The 19,720-nt window shown below is 42.7% G+C and overlaps 1 protein-coding gene across 1 annotated transcript in view; it reads right to left on the reverse strand.

Annotated features, from left to right (window-relative positions):
- Positions 1 to 3,833: 3,833 nt before the first annotated feature.
- The window catches only part of LOC308169951 (contactin-1a-like), a gene marked incomplete at both ends in the record, with an annotated part of 30,292 nt that continues 14,405 nt past the window's right edge, over positions 3,834 to 19,720 (reverse strand). The window contains 14 exons of the mRNA XM_080544684.1: positions 3,834 to 3,910; positions 4,991 to 5,147; positions 5,339 to 5,451; positions 5,599 to 5,788; positions 5,973 to 6,076; positions 7,320 to 7,554; positions 8,496 to 8,566; positions 9,138 to 9,287; positions 10,218 to 10,379; positions 13,327 to 13,450; positions 14,723 to 14,895; positions 15,721 to 15,848; positions 17,653 to 17,800; positions 18,086 to 18,203. Coding sequence (XP_080400810.1) covers positions 3,834 to 3,910; positions 4,991 to 5,147; positions 5,339 to 5,451; positions 5,599 to 5,788; positions 5,973 to 6,076; positions 7,320 to 7,554; positions 8,496 to 8,566; positions 9,138 to 9,287; positions 10,218 to 10,379; positions 13,327 to 13,450; positions 14,723 to 14,895; positions 15,721 to 15,848; positions 17,653 to 17,800; positions 18,086 to 18,203 — 1,950 coding nt within the window. The remainder of the gene's footprint in view (positions 3,911 to 4,990; positions 5,148 to 5,338; positions 5,452 to 5,598; positions 5,789 to 5,972; positions 6,077 to 7,319; positions 7,555 to 8,495; positions 8,567 to 9,137; positions 9,288 to 10,217; positions 10,380 to 13,326; positions 13,451 to 14,722; positions 14,896 to 15,720; positions 15,849 to 17,652; positions 17,801 to 18,085; positions 18,204 to 19,720) is intronic.

Here is a 19,720-nt window from a genome sequence, read left to right on the forward strand (position 1 = left end):
TTGTGTTGTCTGACATGTCAGACAATAGTTATGCCCTGGGAAATTGCACCTGTCTAGAGAAACACATCCCAGACCATGGATACAAAGTGTTTGGTCTGCTTCCCAACAAACTACACCTCCAATATTCACCTGTCTATTGTCACCTAAATGTCATTCATACTAACAGCCCTACTGTATTGGCATACTCTACAGTATGTTAATTGTCAGTTCACATCAAAACTGCTTGTGGGAATAGTCAGTCTAAATGATGGGTAACATGTTATTGAACTTTGTTTCACAATTAAAGTTCCTACAGTTCTGTTCCCTTCCAAATGGAATACTGACAGACCAATTAATCTGTTTTCTCAGAAGAGGTGCCACAACAATGTCAGTACTACACAGTCAACTGGGAATAGGCTCTGGCTGATAAGACAATAGATGTAAGACTACTTCAGGGAAAAGGTTGTTCATCTCACAATTTTTTCCCCATAATCCTCCTATGTTGGTTCGATTCAGCGCAGAACGAATGAAGAGCTTTTGATTAGCAGGAAGTATGGAGGGGCACCCATATCTCATTGACAATCTAAATCTGACCCAATCATATGACCTAATCCTTACAAAGGGGGAATTACATCAATCCTTTTTTCTCTTTGAAATCATTATTGGATTCAAGCTAGGAAACAAAACCCAAACAGCTGTTTCTGGGGGGAGATGGATCTGAAATGGGCTAGTCTTATCTACAATGGCGAGCAGATTGGAACATTATCTCTCATCTGTTGTACTCTAGCAGTGGAAATGGATTGTGTTCCCCTCCTGAGGGACAAAAATGTGCATGTGCACAAATCATATGAGAGTATGTGTGGTGAAGAGAGAAGTTGATAAAGGATACCATTCATAAATGATTGACAATGCACTCATTTGATAGAAGAGTTGAAATATTGGTAGGCTATGTACAATTTCTGAATTTACATGTTAGAGCTCTGGTGTTACTGAGGAAGAACTGCGTTTTGATTGAGTAAATGGTTAATGCATACCCAGTTGTAAAGCCACTACTGTACATCCCAACATCAGCAGTTCTAGAGCCAGCCACCTCAACATCTTAGCTGTTACAGTAAGACCCGACTCAGAGATCTCCCAGAATTAAACTGCTTTCCTAAATAGCTTCTTTTTTTTCTCTCTGTACTATTTCTGGCACACATGAGCAGTATTACATATAAAGAGGAGAGCTTGGTCTTTTTAGAATGGAAGTGTTTTGTGGTATGTATACGTAAAGACATTGTGAACTTACCTAACCCAATCGACTTGGTTATGAACTATTGTCATAAAGACACTCAAGGCAATAGCATACAGTAACAAAAAAAGACGACAAACCACCTCATATCAATAGTTAACTACACTTTTATTGTTCCTTTTAAGTCCAGCCAATGAGAGTCCAGTTTAATCCCTTTCAACATGTGCATGATGCATATTTGGACTGAGTTGAGCACTGAACATCTGCAAACAGCCAAACACACTGCACCAACACCAGTGATGTCATCACCCAACCATCTTATACATGAGACCGTAGGACCATTACTGAACTTCAACGAGTGAGATTCCTTTAGTCAGTTTTAGTTTTTTTTCCCTCTAGTAACCCTTTACATAGACTTCACTTGAGATGACTGGCTTAATGAAGCAGCTAAATGTACATGTTAGGCTTATCTACATTGTCTCTGACATAAAGGGATGTCACCCATGCTGAATGAATGTTTATTACCACAAAGGCAGGTCATATGGAGCTTGAGAAGTTGCCTGTATGAGTTGATTTGTTGCAACGGATGGAGCTTTTACCCTACCCTTAGTTTCCAATCAATGTCATGCATGTTAGGATGTATAGTATAGCGACTGCTTCCTCCAAATATTAAAGTTCAAGGCATTCATGCATTTGGCAACTCTTTCGATGATTTGTCGCATGAGGGGAAACTGGGAAAAGCACTTTGTGGTGGATGTTGATATAGTCACAATGTATAACCATGGCTAGCATCAGTCACATGTATTTGCGGAGCAATCAAAAACGCAGCATTTTTTCCACTTGGGGGAAATTATAAACCTCTCTACTGTTGAACCAGTGGGGGGGTCATGACATAATATGAATCAAACAAAAACACCAATTGAGAATGCTTATATAACTCTGATCACTTGTAACTGTTAAAAAGAAACACACAAAAAATGTTGCAAAAATAGGACTGTGGTAACAATGAATGAGCTTTGGATGACTTCTCACAGATATGAACATTTTGTTTGTTTATCTTATGCTTGCACCAGTTAATGAAACATAATCCACAATAACAAGATTACTGTTATAAGAGCTAGGCAGGTTGTGTTATTATAAAATATAAAATAACCATTGAAGTATCAGACATTGCACGATTACTGAACAGTGGGAGAATCACGGTGTAACTGTTAATAGTGACACCTAGACTAAGACATTGATTAAAAAAAGAGATTAAATCAAAAAAGAGCAAAATGCCAACATTCTTTACAAAGCACCAGCATGTACCACTAAGGCCCTACTGATACAGTCAAAACAAAAGCATTTTGTTCTAAATCTACTCTCACTATCATTGGATATGTTAACCTCTTGTTGCTCCAATGGGCACAGACCACTCCTACAGTACAACATTGGACAAAAATGTTATTGCAAAGCGATGATCACAGCACAGTTATGTTAAATGTCCCGTGTGTGACAAGGAAACCTGATATACCACCGTCACACACTGCTTATGTCTTGTTTGTGTTAGGAACTGCAGGTCTGTTATGTTGTCAAGCTCCGTTCTTGTTTCCACAGTTATGCATACATTCAACTTTACAAACACAGATACATGTGCTGAAAATGCACTCATCATCACTCTGAGGATGTTCTCTTTTTGTCAATTTTAAACCATTGAAATTACTCTTTCAAATAACAATGTCTACATGCAAAACACTTGGAAACTGGTGTTCTATCAATTAAGAGCATGTGATGAGTTGGAATTAAGCATGGTTGGGGATCAAATCAATCTTTCTCTTAAACAAAGATATTACAGCAGTAATAGTATACATGTATGTACCTGTATTCAATAGCAAAACCATACAAATTATTGCATATATTATATTAGCATGACATAAATTGCTATTTTGGCTATGATGTTCAATAATAGAGATGAGATGAATGTCGTGTAGAGATTTGATTTGACTGTATCTCTGCAAGGGTGGGGTGTGCTTCATTTTTAAACGGATAAAAAAGAAGGAAAGCCACTGAAATGCAAAGAAAGAAAAAACACAGACAATGTCATAAACTCTTACACATATCCTTCACAACTGTTCACCTGTTTAGCTTATACTATGGAATGCATTGTTGTCGAGTAGGTTATCTGTTACGTCATACTGCACATCAAATGAAACACACTTTGAAGCGACAGTATATATACCTTCACGGACAAGGAAGGCCTGCATCACAATGATGAAACAGTTACCTACCAACGTGTGTTTTTACACACTCATACCTCTCCCATTTAGAACAAGTCACTGAATTGTGAAAGATAAGTGTAACCGTTTATATTATAAGGCATATTGAAAAAGTTAAAAGAACTCCTTTCGACGCTCCTCCGAAGATATTATCGTAGTATGTATTAAATAAGGGATATCCTGGATGGTCTTTGTCCTTTTCCAAATTCTGTACTGTGTCTTTTTGACCACAAACATATTCCATAGAAGGGGAATATGGCCTTTGGCCCGTGGGGTGAAACCAAAGACTGTGGAAAGAGTCTTTATAGGCTTCGACCTTACAGAGTCTCCTTCACTGGGGGTGAAGACGGATAAAGACTCTGCTACATTCAGAGGCCCAGGCAGGAGAACACCACCAGGAGCAGGGTGGCCAGGCTGAGCGACTGGACGGCCATGATGGCTCCACCTGGGGCAGACACAAAATAAGGCAATTTTATGTGATGTTATAATGGACTTTCTGCACCATGATGAAGGGAGTACTGATAGTATATAGATAACAAAGACAACTGTACAATGAACAATGAACCATTCTGTCGATATAACACACAACGGTTGCTGTTTGAAGGAGGTGGTGCGATAGATTAAGCGAAACCCCCAAATAATACAGTTTGAGTGAAGCACACTAAATGCTTTAGAAGTGAATCCCATATTGGGTGGTGGGAGAGAGATATCCCATCCCATCCAGGGGCTGTAACCGTGTGGCGATCACCTTAAATGCCTCCCGTTTGTCAAAGCAAAGCCCGGCGTTTTAAATCCCCCCGCAGTTCAGATTCCCAGGGTCCATGAAATCAAGCTGTCAGGTGTGGGCCTGGGTGCAACGATAACAGATACCAGGGGGGCTTCCTCCTCTCATCAAGATCAATTACAGAGACTTAGAGCCCCTCTACCCAGCCAGCCTCAACCGCCGCTCGGTCAGAGGGATGAAGCCAGTGGGCCATCATAAGGCTTTAGTCATGGACTGATAGACTCCCCCTCCATCTTATTCCTCTAATATATAAGATATAAAAACGTCAGTTACAGCCCCCTGGCCCAGGGGCCCCCTGACAGTGACAAATGACTCTACTACTGCCATCTTTGAAACTGAGATGACAGACTGGGAATAAGCAATACACAATGTCACCCCCAGTGCCCGTGCGTTTTTGAATGGTGACTGGCTCCCCCGAAATGGGGTTTCTATTAGTGGGGCATTGACATAAAAACAAGTCGACGTGAATGTAGGGTGCATGGACTTGAGGAGAATATTGTCTCGATTTTTTTTCTCTCCGTAAAAAAAAATCATTTAGCATCAGCCACTGATTTACATGTCGTCGGTCTCTAAATTGAATGTGCCGAAAAAACTGCCTCTACACAGATCCAATCTGTGGCTTGTTGAGAATCAGTCACACAGAAACAGAAACACACAGTGGAATAGACTACAGTATGCATACAGAATACTATACATAATGAAATAGGCCAATCAGTGCAGCTTGGTGGATGTGTCACCTACCTGAGATCCGTACTTGTGCCACCGCCCCGTCCCCTCCCTCGCTGTGTGCGCGGACCTCCACAACATACTCCCCGTCCTTGGGCATCGGGAGGTCTATAGACCGCCTACCAGTTGTGTACAAAATCCCTGTGGAGTGGCCTGCCTGTCTGTACAGGACCTACACACACACACACACACACACACACACACATACACACTCACACACACACACACACACACACACACACACACACACACACATACATACAACATGACATTAGAGCTTTATAGAGGTAGTTATGCTAGACATGTCAGCCTGTTAAGGAGCTAGTACTACAAGGTTTTAGAAGCCTGTAAGACTGTACCCACCTTGTAACCATCTATCGTTGACTCATTGGCCAAGGGTTCGACATGTTCCCAGGCAATATTCACTGATGTACCTTTCAACTTTTGACTGATTATTTTGGGGGGCCTGCTTGGAGCTGATGAAAACAAAAACAGGAGAGAACCAAAGATCATGAGATTCCCACAACCAGTGTCACATGGTTTCTCTACGCTTCAGAGTAAGTCAGAGTAAATCAAAGTGCAAGATACACCGGAGACCATTAAACCGAGGGTGACGAACGTACGGGCTTTCTTGGTGTAGATCTGGAAATGTTGACAGGGGGGGCCATATCCGGCAGCATTGTAGGCCCGGACCTCGATGAGGTAGTGAGAGTAAGGCTTCATGCCCTCCAGTCTGGTTTGGTTCTCCCTACTGGACACCACCACCCTATGGGCAGACGCCTCGCTGTCCTCCGACTTCCTCCAGTACTTCACCTGCAGAGGAGGAGGCAACATTGACACCTCAATCTCTGAAAGTGCCCAAAATGTTACGTTTGAAATGACATAAGTAAATGATTGTAGGTAAGGGCATGTGTTGCAGTCCTATCCTTGAGTACCTATCCTTTGTAAAATCATGTTACCCCTCCGTCATAGACATACAGTATAGTACAGTACTGACCTGGTAACCTTCCACAGTATGCTGGAGAACAGGGAGCCACCACACGATGGCTTCAGTGGCAGACAGGGCCCTGGCCTCTACACTACTAGGGGCTTCAGAGGGCACTGGTGAGAAAGACAGAGAGGAAACGACGTTTCAACGTTGTTGAGAATCACAACACAAACTCGCTAGTCAAGCCAAAATACTGCAAGGCAATGGATTCGGTGAGTAATCCCCACTGCTACCTAGTTAACTATAACACTACTTTACATTGTTAGCAGGCTCACAAAACAAGCTGTGTTAGTTGACTAGCGATGTGTCATTGATTTTCAACAACGCGGAAATGTATTCACATTTTTCGAAAGAAAAGTCAGATCATTACATCGGATCCCGACGTGAGGACCAAAGCATTAGAATGTGTCACATGATTGCAGATAACTACAATTGATCTGAGGTCAAAATAGTTTTTTAAAGGAAAGTTACTATATGAATATACTATATTGCACCTTACTCCTGTTCATGACTTCATATGTGAACACTTTGACCCTACTAATGCATCTGTGGTTAAAGCAGTTAGTTTAGTTATCAGTTACTGTAAGATGCATTAATCAAGGCAGGGAATAAGTGACAATTCTGTGCCAAAATGTTTCCTCTTTCTAACAAACACTTTTCACGAGTAGCTGTGGCACACACACCAGGGGTGTAATGATGGCACGCCACCATTAAGCCATCACACGAAGATTAACGTGACTCTGCTCAAACACCACACGCACACACACACACAAAAACCCAGCCCCCAAAGAGCGCTCCCAAAGAACGTTACCAAGGCAACCGAGCATCTCCGTAACCTCAGAGAGTCTGGTTGCCCCGTGGTTATCTTGATTGTCTGTCAGTGGAAGTTAATAAGTGGGCTAAATGCTTTGCATCCTTAGGCGAATTATCAGCTTTCTGGTTCATGCTACATGGATCACGATAATCCCAGTGCTGAAGGCTGGGAATGGAGAGGAGAGGAAGGGAGGGGAGGACGGGTTCATATTCAAGGGGTATTAAAATTCCTCACATTCATAAATGGGAGTATTAAGTATTAAAGTGTATCCCAGTTCTGTAAGAGGGCTGTGTTGATGATAAGTCATTGACACCGACACTGACAGATGGAAATAGCTGAGTTAGGGTGTGGCGTCCTAAAATAGTTGTTGTACTATTCATGCGGTGGGACTAAGTGGCTCCAGAATACTGATGTGAGGTAATCGTTACGCTTTTTCTTCGATTAAAGGATTAAGATAAGGGCTTGGTGGAGGGTAAGCTGATTCTAGATCTGTCTACGAGGGCTACTTCCACCAGGAGTGTGGGCTCAGGCTGCTTGCTTACCATCCTGTGCTGAGTAGATGACAGCCATGAGGCTGTAGGGTCCCTCTCCTCTATTGTTGAAGGCCTTGATCTTGACCTGGAACTCCGTGGAGGGGGGGATGGAGGAGTCCTTGTGGATGTAGCGCCTGGCCTCCGGGTCAGACACCGTCACCTTCCTCCACTCAAAGTCATCATGGGGCTTGAAGGCGATGATGTAGCCAAAGTTCTGCCCGTAATAGTACTGCGGCTGCACGGGCTGGAGGCGACCACAAACACAGTTGACCAATCCATTGAACAGAAAGGCTCAGAATTTGGGCAGTTTTTTTTTAGCAAGTTAGGTCCTATTTGAATCAGAATTGCTTTTATTACAGCCCAATGTACAAGTACACAAGTTCTTTGGCTTAGGTTCCTCTGCATTGGCATCGCAGCATCAATATACAAAATCGCAATAATAGAGTGAAGTCAAATAAGTAAAGTAAGTAATAATAAACAAATAAAGTAATTTATTGTATAGTTAGTTACCATGACAACTTACCATGACAACTGGGACCCAGACAGTTATAGTTATTATGACACCTTATTATTGGACAGTTATTATTGCAGTTTCCCAATGTCTTATTATGTCCTACTTTGGCTGTGGCCGACTGATGCCATATGTCCAGGCCAGAGACAAGTGCGTCAGGCACTGCTAACCTCTAAACACTAGCCTCACCCACCAGCTGCTCTGGGATTGATGTAGCCAAGCTTCCACCAAACAAAGGCAATTTGCCAATGAGTGCTTTGAGTATTTGTCATAGTGGCAGCGTATAAATGGAGGCTAGGCTAATGTTTAAAACCTATCAGAGTGTTACACCGGTGATTGTGTTGTTGGTCTTAATCGAATAGATTAACTACAGTACATAGACAAAAACACTTCTAATTGACAGACTTTATACATCAAGTGTTATTGATGTAATTTTTTAGGAACATACCTGACTACTGCACTGCATTGTCTTACAAGGAGGACTGAAGCACATTGGTAGGGAAACGTAAACCCTTTTGCATGTGTTTTTATGGTTTTTGAATTTAAATCAAGAGCAGCATTTCATTATGTGCTAAATCGCTAAATCTCCCTTGTGCCTGTAGTCGGATTGAAGAACAGCTGAGTTTGTGCCCAGTTCACCCAGGGACAAAAATAAAAAGACGGGTCAGACCTACCGTCCACGTGATGGTCAGCTCCCTGCTGGTTCCTCCGCCCCCACCGATGTCCGAGGGCGCCACCACAGGAACTACAACGAGACAGAAAACGCTGACCTCTGAGTTCACATGCTGTGTGTCCACACAAACAATGCCAAACCACATATACCATACCCTGGCCCTGGCACAACTACTGAAACAGCATTGCCTCTGCAAATACAATATCAATGTCCATTAGGAATGCCAAGGGTAACAACTTCCTGTTCATGCCAGGATGGGGAACACTCTTTCACTTGCTATTCTTATAATCGGATCATCTCAACTGTCGAACAAATATGCTCTGGCATAAAGTATTGTTTTAAGAAGAGGTTAGGGTCTGTGATTTCAATTCAATTTCAATCTTGCATACGGTAGGTTTGTTCAAAGCATGGACTTGAGGTCCAAGTTGTGCATACTGTATGTGAGTTGTGAACCAACCACGCCACTGCTGTAGGTAATAGTGTATCGCAGAATCTCTGCTGACTGATTTATAAATTGTCTGACTCACACATATCAGTTATTTATAGAACAGTACTACTGAAGAGACGTAATAAATATGAGTGAGAACAGAGAGACGAGTCCCACTACGGAGGCCTCTCCATCCCAGATAGGCTCCATGCTTACTTGCATCCAGTGTGGTGACTTTGGGGGAGGGGCTACTGGGGGCGCCTGTCCCCAGGGTGTTCGTAGCAATGACACTGAACTCGTACTCTGTCCAGGGGAATAGATCCACCACGGTGGCCGTCTCTGCGTTGCCCTCCACATCTGCAGGGGCTACGAAAGAGAGAGAGAGAGAGAGAGAGAGAGAGAGAGAGAGAGAGAGAGAGAGAGAGAGAGAGAGACATGTATTGGAGATGTGATCATCTAGTCTTATCTACAATTTCAAAGAAAGAAAACATAATATAATGTTGTTCCAATGGCAGAATTAGCCATGAATACTATGGCTAATACTATGTGGACACATCCAAACATCTCTATCAACTACGAGAATTCCGTATGTACTTAATAAGTTCCAGAATAACTTTGTGGGCTTGCTAAAAGTCTAATTATGGCAGTGGATAACGTTTAAAGTTGAATTGGACTGTTTTGAATTGGACACACTTCAAAGTAGGATTGAGGTGTCAAGCTTAAAAGATAAAAAAGGTGATATATTTTGAAATTCCAGATTCCCATTCAGAGCAAATGAACATAGGATTTCAGGCAAATTCAAGTACAGCTCAAATTGTATAAAAACTTTTTTTCTGGGCAATTAAATGTCTGGGCATTTAAAGATTGAATATTTTCAAAAGTATAATGAGTTTCCGAAAGTTTAATACAAGCAACGCAAGCTCGACGTCTCTGCACGTTTTAAAGTTGGTTGATTGGTGTGAATAGCTTAACAAGTTGTTGGAGGAGTAGCAGTGGAAAAAAATTTGGCAGAAAAAGAAGAAGTATGAGGAAGAACAATCTTTGAACTTGCTTCTGAAGCAAGCCCACTAATTAGAACATACCCTACGTGTGCTGCCTAAGAGCAAGGTACAAAGATCACAAAATGTACTTAAAGAGACACATCTGAGGAGCTCTCAGTGAGTCGGCTGTCTCTCTCCGATGCTTTAATGAATCCACCCTTTCTTGTTCTGAGACAGTCATAGTGGCACCTATGATTGCCAGCGTAGCATATGGTACTGCGCAGTCTGTTTATTTGAGCAGTCTGTGTGGACTCACATGTGGTAGCGTCCCTCCAGTCGTCCTGGGAGAAGGAGTCTCTGCACTGGATGGTGTATTTAGAAATGGGGCTGTGGTTGTCTGAGCCTCTGCTCCAGACCAGCCTCACACTCTTGGCCTTGACCTCCTCCACACGCACCCCACCTGGGGGGCCGGGGGGACCTGAAGGAGCAAGAGGGGGGAGGAGGGGGAGGAATAGGGGGTGTGGGTGGGGAGGAAGGAGCAGAACGAAACATTGGTGGTCAACAAAAAACATGCAGTGAGTGAGGAGGACATCATTATATTATAAAACGGTTACGCCTACTGCTTGATTCCGTGTACTCTTCCTACTTTCTACCTCAACCCCCCGCTCTGAACGCTGACAGCGGTTTGATGCATATCAAACAACATATCATAAAACACATCATCAAACAGCAAATAAGAACTGTGCATTTCCACTGAAGTTCCCTTACTCCAGGCAGAATGATTAAGACATTAGGGTTTATGAGGGCCATTGACGTACATTAAATGAGCCTCGGGAGAGAGTTTTTTTAATCCATGTTTTTTCTCGGTGGCTCTGCCCTCCCTGCTTCCTCTAGAGGAGTAGAACGACGGTCTAATAGAAATCCCAGACTGTTTAGGTTAGCTCTCCGGCCCGAAAAGCCTCAGACAGCCCCAGAAATCAAGCAGGATTTACTCTTTCATGTCTGTCGCGGAACCCAGCCGAAGAACTAAGACGATTAAGCAGTCAGACTCGGGCGACCCTTACAAGCTTTCCCTCCGCTCTCCCACTCTGAGTCGTTGCACTTCAACATACTGTATTATTAAGACATCTTTTTATACAACGTTTCAGGGTTGTTGTATTGTTGTGCCGACGCTTCCTGGTTGTATTGCTTCTAATGCATGGGTGAGAATAGCTAGAGCAGGGTTTTAATCCCTTTCTGTCATGATACTGTGAAGGGTCTGTGTAGAGAGATACAGTAAGCTTCAGGTCCAGGATAGATTTTCTGAATGGCAAGCAGAAGAAAATAATTATGATAGTTCTACAACACATACAAATCCAATCCAAATACATTTAGATTTTTACGCAATTGAAAACGGCCAGTGTAATCTCAACAATAGCACGATAGTCTACTGCAATAGCCTATTACAACAGTACTCTGCTAACAGCACATATAACAGCTCTTCTCCTTACCAAAGAGCAGTGGTAATGAGGATATACAGATGTGTTCCCGTACTAGTATTTCACCCAGCTGATATCAGCTCCCTCATCAGCTTTGATAAACGCATGTCTTTCATCTCTCTCTCTGCTCCTGTGACAGTTGGCAGTTTGCAGGCCATTAGGGGCGCCTGTGGGGTCTCTGTTTTCATTTCACTCAGGGAAACGTCATACTCAGCCCCTTGGCTCATTCACCTGGCCATCTATCAGCACCTGCTTTAAAAGCACACCCAGGGCACGACGAGGATCACCGCAAACCGGATTACTGGTGTCTGCTCTTAGCCAGTTCTCAACAGCCCTTTTGTCCACTAAACATTGCGTTTGTGCTTAGGGCCTTGAGGAGGACTTGAATGCAAGCTTTTTAACTGATCAAGAAGTGGAGAGTGAGAATGTTTGCCACCGAGGATGTCGAAAAACAAGCGGTGTCTTGTGACAGCGCTAAATGCCTGATTAACAGTAACTCTAATGAGGTCATAAGGTAGCCCCAGCTTCCTTAGTCATCACATACCAACAGACAGTTGGGTGAAGATATCAATGGATCATTATACATTTTGTCATCGTACTCTAAAGTTCAAGTTCACACGTCAAGAACTAATCTGGTCTCATAGCATTATTCTTTTTGACTCGTCATGGAATTGCAAAATATGTACATTTCTGAACTGAATGTGATGGTGTTTGCTTTACAGATTGCCTGACACTGAAGAATCTGACCAATGGCACTGCAACACACCTGGTCCTGTTTCATATTCACAACTGGCATGATATTCACATATTCACAACTGGCATGTCAAAGTCAGAGAACCGTGTCATCGTGTTATTGAGAAAAATCTGGTATTACTCAAGTAAACGTCCATGTTGTCTGTCGCCAACAATAACTTTCCCTGGATGTAGCCGGGCACAGTTTTTCCATTTCCTTAGTTACTTGCATAGTTTCAGTAATAGAGAGATGCAGGTTGCAGAAGTCGTTGATACGATTGACAGCTCAGAAATGAGGACCATAACTACAGGGGTTGCAATCAAATCCCTTGGGTGTCCCAGCCTTGGACTATGTTTTTAACTAAATCAGAAAGATTTCCATATGAGTATAAACAACGACATGTCAGTGTATGATAAACACTCAGTCTACTACCCCTCTAAACCATGACCAAGAATTTACTTTCTTGTCTGTTATTGTAACACCAGACCGTTCCCCAGCAGGCTTCAGAGAAAACCTATGTTTCTCCTTCCCTGGCGACGCTAGCAGTAGATACAGGTAGCTAGTGTTCTGTGTTGAAATATGCCTTAGTTTGACGCTGCGTGACATGTGCTTCCTCTGTGCCATCTCCTGTGGCTAGCTTGGCTCCAGACTTAAGACGTTTCCTCCTACAGTGGTTGACAGATTAGCTAGCGAAAAGGGCCACAGTCTGGTAACTCTGATTCACGCACACACACACACACACACACACACACACACACACACACACACACACACACACACACACACACACACTCTTTGTGCTGTATATTCATGGCCAGCCACTGAAGGAAAATGTAAAAAAAAGAAAAGAAAAATCTGGCGAAAGCCCTCCACAGCTCTCATGTTAACAGTTTTATTTATAGTAGCTCTATTCAGGCTAGAGAACTTTCAGGCTGTTCTTTTTTCGGTTGTAATTTTTCGTTGTTTTTCAAGGGCAAGTCTCATTACGTCATAGACATAGGTAGTGAATTAGTCATTCTATTCACTGAACTAACATGGAGACATTAATAGAGACAAACTATAGGGTTGACTAGGAGAAGGTGAGAAAAACTATCAATCATCTCCCACTTTCTGTCTACCTCGCAGCTCCCTCTCTTACCAAGTGAGTGTGTGTGTGTGTGTGTGTGCGTGCGCGTGTGTGCGTGTGCGTGTGTGTGTGTGTGTGTGTGTCTCACCTCTGACTACTAGGTCGGCTGACGCGGAGACGTTGTCCACGGGGGTCTGGGCGGTGCAGGTGTAGCGTCCGGCGTGATTCAGCTGAGTTTTCTTAATCAGCAGCTCTCCACTCGAGTCTCCCTTCTGAAGAAGACAACAGGACACAAGACAACACACACAACCTCTTCATTGAGTCAGTGAAGGCGTTTACTGTATTCACTGCCTCCCTCACACTACACTACACTACACTGTACTTCACTTCTACACCGGAGGGGCCTTTTGTTCATACTACAGTTACAGTATGCCTCCATAGAAAAAAATAGGGCGCTTATAAACCAACACTGCACGTGTAGAGGGGTACAGAGATGTCAATCTTAAATATCCAATCAGGAAAAAACTACAGGGAGCTTTAGCCACGGAGCTTACAGTAGAAACCTTGCCCAGAAGATCTGGCACACTGTTTGCTATGTGCGACGGCACACTCACAAGCATGAAATACACCAAGGTCAAATCTCGGTCTGTTACATCTTCCCATTGACAATTTTAAAGAAGTGTGAGTCATGCTATTCTGGTGCCACATGAATTCGACTGGGAGTCGAGAAAAGACGCTTCCGCACACTGTCCCTGACAAAGGCCTCTGACTAAAACGTTTCACCTATTAAAACCTATTACTCTTGCAAGCAGAGGCAGTGTGCAGGAGCCTCTCTTTGCTGCTACCAGTGCCTCAGTACATAAACGTAAAGTATAATAACATCAATTGGGCCATATTGTCATTTTATGAGAGGGAAAATAACTTTTACCGTGTGCTGAGTTCATTAATAATAATAATTATGGGGCGCTTAGGTGGCGTAGCGGGTTAAGCATCGACCATGTAACCGCAGGGTCCCCGGTTCGAATCTGACCGGGGACATATCCTGCTATGTCATCCCTCCTCTCTCTCTCACCCATCTTTCCTGTCTAAATCTTCACTGTATCTGTCAAATAAAATGAAAAATATGAGTGGAACTGCCCCACTCAGAAAAAAATTATATAAATTAATAATAATAATTATTATATGAAGGTAGTCCAGCCTGTGGACTGGCATATGAGAAATGTTAGCCACTGTTTACAGCTAGGCTAGGGTTACACTGAGAGAGAGTGGGTCAGGTCATTGCTAATATAACATAATGATGTTGATGATGAAATGGCAGTTAAACTGATATACTGTGTACCAGCAGCAGCAGTCTATGGTCATATAGAAACTGATGGTAAGTGGGTATACAGAGTTATAAAAAACAATTTTAAAAAGCTTTCATTTCAGGGACTCTTCTGATGGTTACACATAATAAGTCGTTTTTACTGAACACATGACATGAGCAGGAAAAACTCAGGTCCCTGGTTATTCCTGGTTAGTTTGCCATTAAAACCCTTTCTCACCGGGTTGCGTTGGTAGTGCTCGCTCTCTCGGTCAAAGTCGATGGTGCGGCTGTCCAGGGCCCACACGAAACTGATGTCCAAGGAGGAGTCATGTGACGCGGCACACTGCATGCGGACACTCTCCCCCACGGTCACATCAGCGTTGGAAGGAGCCAAGGTGATCTTGGTGGCCTCTAGGAGAGTTATGGAAAAGGGGAGAAATTTGTGTCAAATGTGTGTCAAATATAATTCTCCACTCATGTAGAGTATGGGCAAAATATAATGCAGTTCATTTGAGTGAGAGAGTTTGGAACGAACAAAAGGACACTGTGTGACGTGTGTGTACAGGTGTGAAAAGGGTGGAGTTGAGTCGCAGTTAGATATTTGACCAGCAGAGGGCAGTGAAGGATAAGGCATTGAACATGGCAAAGGAGCTACAATACATTCAGTGCATCCTCCCAAAAAACGACCATGTCATGTTTTGTATGATGACAAACTAGAACGATTGACAAACATTGTGACATTCCAAGAGCATTAAAGATTTAATTAATAAATGACTCATCCTCATAACTGTATATCTTACAAAAGAATCGAATTGTCATTCAGAAAGGGTGAAAATGAAGACAATGACTTTCTCGTGATAAGTTTGCTGTTGTTGACTTTGTTGTTGTTGTTGTTGTTGTTGTTGTTGTTGTTGTTGTTGCTGACCTTGCATTGTGAGTGACTAACAGCAGGAGCCCTGTGGTGGCCACTGAGAGAACCATCACTCAATCATAAGTGACTGCTGAAGGCCATATTTCTGTGTGTGTGTGTGTGTGTGTGTGTGTGTGTGTGTGTGTGTGTGTGTGTGTGTGTGTGTGTGTGTGTGTGTGTGTGTGCGTGCGTGCGTGCGTGCGTGCGTGTGTGTGTGTGTGTGTGTGTGTGTGTGTGTGTGCATGCGTGTTTGTGTGTGTGTGTGTGTGTGTTTGTGTGTGTGTGTGTGTGTGTGTATACAATAGTGAGTAATGATGACAGCTTGCCTGTGATGGACAGGGAGCCCGTGCTGTTGGCCTTGCCCCTGTCATTCTCCACAAAGCACGTGTACTTCCCCTCGTCTGACCTGGTCACGTTCAAGATCTCCAGACTCCCGTCTTCCCAGATGAAGATTCTGAAGGTAACGAAAGTATGAGAGTCATGGGAAGATCCGTGTAAAAGGACACATGAGGACCAAAATGTGAAATTCTTAAGTTAGAAACACATTTCTCAACCATCTTCCAACATAAAAATAGGGATAAGCAAAGGCTTTGACTTCATGTCAAACATTATGGAAAAACGATCAAGAAAAAGAAAAAGAAAAAATGATCAAATCGGTATGACTGAATTATTTAAATTGAATTGGCTACATTCACTTGTTATACATGTTGTATAGAACCTGAAAGGGTTCTTTGGCTGACCATGTAGGAGAACCCTTTAAGGAACCCTTTCGTGTTCCACATCAGAGGACCCATAATGGTTCTACATGGAACTCAAAAGGGTATAGCCAAAAAACGGTGGGAAATCATACAGTAGTAGTTACAAACATGAACATCCTCACCACCTGCTGGGCAGGTAATGCGTTGGAGATCTGTTGTCATGGTGGCTGGGTCAATGCTTTTCCAGTTCCGGAAAGACATTTCACGCTTAGGGCTAGTAGGGGGCAGCAGAAATGTCAAGGCCCTTGAGACCACCTTGTGGTCGGACACACCCAGATCATAGACCTCTAGACTCTGGATGGAGTCTGAGTCAGTGATGACCAGATCAAGGGAAGGAACCTCAACATGATGCTGCTGACCAAGACACTCAAGCAGACTCAGGAACTCTGCTGCAAAACGACAGGAGGGGTTGTCAGCATGGATATTTAGATCACCAATAATGACAATGTTGGTTGACATGGTGCAGAGTGAAGTAAATAGGTCATGTATCTCAGGGGGGCTGGGGGGGGCGGTATATGAGAAGCACTGTCATGGAGTATGGAGGTTTACATTTGAAGGCAAGACACTCCATGGAGGAAAGATCAGCCATCGGGAGTTCAAGTAACCCCCATTGAACTGAATGGTGACATGATTGACCAGCAGATTAAGGCAGCTTCTTAGGGTCCTTCCAATACCGGTTGCGAATAATATAAATCACTTTTTTTTCATTTTGCAGTGTTGGAATCCTGCCTAGCCGGTGCTGCTGTAGCAAAGTGGAGAACGGACAACCGGAGAAGCTTTAACTACTGGCCTATGAGGACAATTCCGGGTAGATGATATTTTACCTAAACAGGTTGAACCATCCTTTTAATTTGGAGCAGATATAAAAAAAGAAATAGTACAAAAATAGTAAACATTCAGTACTCTGATTCAAAACTCTACTAAAACAGTATGATCAGTATGATTATCATTTCAGAAATCATCCCATCTCATGTCGTTTTTCCCCTCAAACAGCTAACCATAGTGAGTTTGAAGGGGCAGATGCTTTAGAGGTTTGGGCAGCTCGCTGCTGCTCCTCTGCTCTGCCGCCTCCCCTGTTGTGAGCGGGGGTCTTTTGCATGAACAGATTAGTGTTGTTTTGTCACTGAGGAGCAGAGGGCAGGGGCTTACTCTGCGAGAGGCTGTCCTGCCTGATGAGCTTTAGAGTAGGCTTACTGTCAGCTTGTGACGGGGAGCAGAGCACAGCACAGCACTCACTGGCAAACCAAAAAAGATCTGCACGGTCCAGTACCCTGCCTGCTCAAGGCCTTAGTTACATCAGTACAGAGGAGACGGTAGTAGTCAAACACAATGCTAACTTAAGGGGAACTCCGAAAGAAACACACCCAACCATCTACCTGACCTAAAAGTGTCTAACTACTAACAGGACTACAAACCCAATGTTTTGGGGGCCTCAAAACACAAATACAACTGATCCGTCAGAGGGGTTATAAACCCAGACCCAACTGTGTGCTGACTGACCTGGAGGAGTTAAAGAGCAGTTCAGTGCCTTTGCTCCAAGCGAAGGAGGCCTTGGGTGCTGCCTTCGGTCGACACTCAATCACCACGCGGCTGTTCTTCGCCCCCAGAACCCTCTTCACAGGGTTATGTTCAAACGTCGGGATGCAGGCTGGTGAAGGCGAAGATGGATGGTTTATTCATCATAACAGTATTACTCTTTGTGCTTCAATACTTAAAACTTTGATTGGGCATTCATTTTTATCATTTTGATCATGCCACTGCTGAAAGAACATGGCCTCCTATTTTAGGGGGTCTTAAAATACTATATTGCAAAGTTACTATTCATTAAAACGGACAAATTCTTGTTTCAATCAGTTGCAATTAGTCAGCTAGTTTTCGAGAACTTTCATGTGTGGGCCAAAGCTAGACATGTGGACTCAGCACTTTGACTCACCAATCACACGCAGCTCTGCGTTGGCGTAGATGATACCATGGCGGTTTTCTGCTATGCACTGGTACATCCCAGAGTCGTCAAATGTCAGACTGCTGAACTTCAACTCATTCTTGTCATACTGTGGAAAAAGAAGCGCTGTGTTACAATAACATCCTTCTGAATTTCAATATGAATATAATAATATTGCATTGTTGCTCCTCATTTTGCTCGTGTAGTATTCGGATTCAATGGTCACATTATTTCATAAGTGAGATATGATTACAGCATGGACTCTTTTACTATCAGAGATAGTATGAACTTCATCAACGACTGTACTGTATATAGCTCCAGGCATCTGTTCTGAAAGCAAACTTACACTTGAACATATATACAGTATATCAGACTAGCTGTTCCTCAGCTAAATTTAGGTGGCTTTTTGGTTGCGGGTGATGGTCATCATCTGTTCTACCCATGATCTCCTGCCTCCCTGGATTAACTGACCAGATGTAAGGACTCAGCTAGTCAGCAAGACAGACTGTTTGGTTGCAATTGGCCCAAAACCAAACCAACCAACTAGACCAAAACAAAACAAAAACAAAAACAAACAAAACAAAACAAAAACATACAAATGGTACAAATAAGCACAGGGACAAACAGATTCAGGCGTATATCAATAGAAAAAATACAAATACCAATAAAAACAATAATTATTCCCTATAATAATGGTATATAATAAATAAATATGCATTTTATTTTATTTACCAAAAAGATAGTGTAGGAGTGTTGTTTGTTTTCCAGTTTATTGCTCTACATTTTCTTGCTGCTATTAAGGCCATGTTGATATATCTTTTCACATAATACTTGTTCCATGATCTTATTAGTGCCAAGGAGACATAAACAGAAAATGTGTAATACATGTTCACAGCAAAATATTTCAGTAATACTGTACCTTATTTGTTGTTCATATTAAGTAATACATCAATTGTAGAAGGCATGGGCTCGACCAGAGATTTAAGACTTATTTAAGTTGTACCATATAAAATCTACTTTGTACAAATCGTTGTACAAATCTAAATAAATGAGTAGGGGAATGCCATATTATCTGTTATTGATTGAAAGATTGAAAAATCTCCATTATGAAAAAGATTCTAAATTTCCCTTATCCCCCTGTCATCCCACAGTTTAAATGTGTTATTAAAAATAGGATGATAAAATGTGGGTTTTCTATATTGGCGAACCTGATCGGTTGGAAACCCATTGCTTAATCTGTGCAAGTTGTGCAGATACATTCTAGAATATAATCGGAGATGAAGGAGATTCAAACCACCAGACTCATATGGGAGGTATAACACTTATAACACACATTATTCTCTGTGATTTGTTACTCTAAATAAACAAGACAAATAGACTCAGCGGTCTTATAAAGAAATGAAGAGGTGGAGACATGTGGAGATTCTGAACATTTCAATGACAGCTGAGGTTTCTCTTATATCCGCATTGACATCCCTCAACAGTTTATTTGAATAGATCTGTCTCTGTTCTGTACTTCATTAATAACTTATGATGTATCAAGCAGCATGCTACATCAACCCACCCCCACCCCGCCCCCCCCAACGCATTTCCATGCTGCTAGTGCCTTCTCTCTGGGGTTTTCAG

The sequence above is a fragment of the Nansenia antarctica genome (assembly GCF_963989245.1).
Source record: "Nansenia antarctica genome assembly, chromosome: 14".
In the NCBI taxonomy this organism is placed as follows: Eukaryota; Metazoa; Chordata; class Actinopteri; order Argentiniformes; family Microstomatidae; genus Nansenia; species Nansenia antarctica.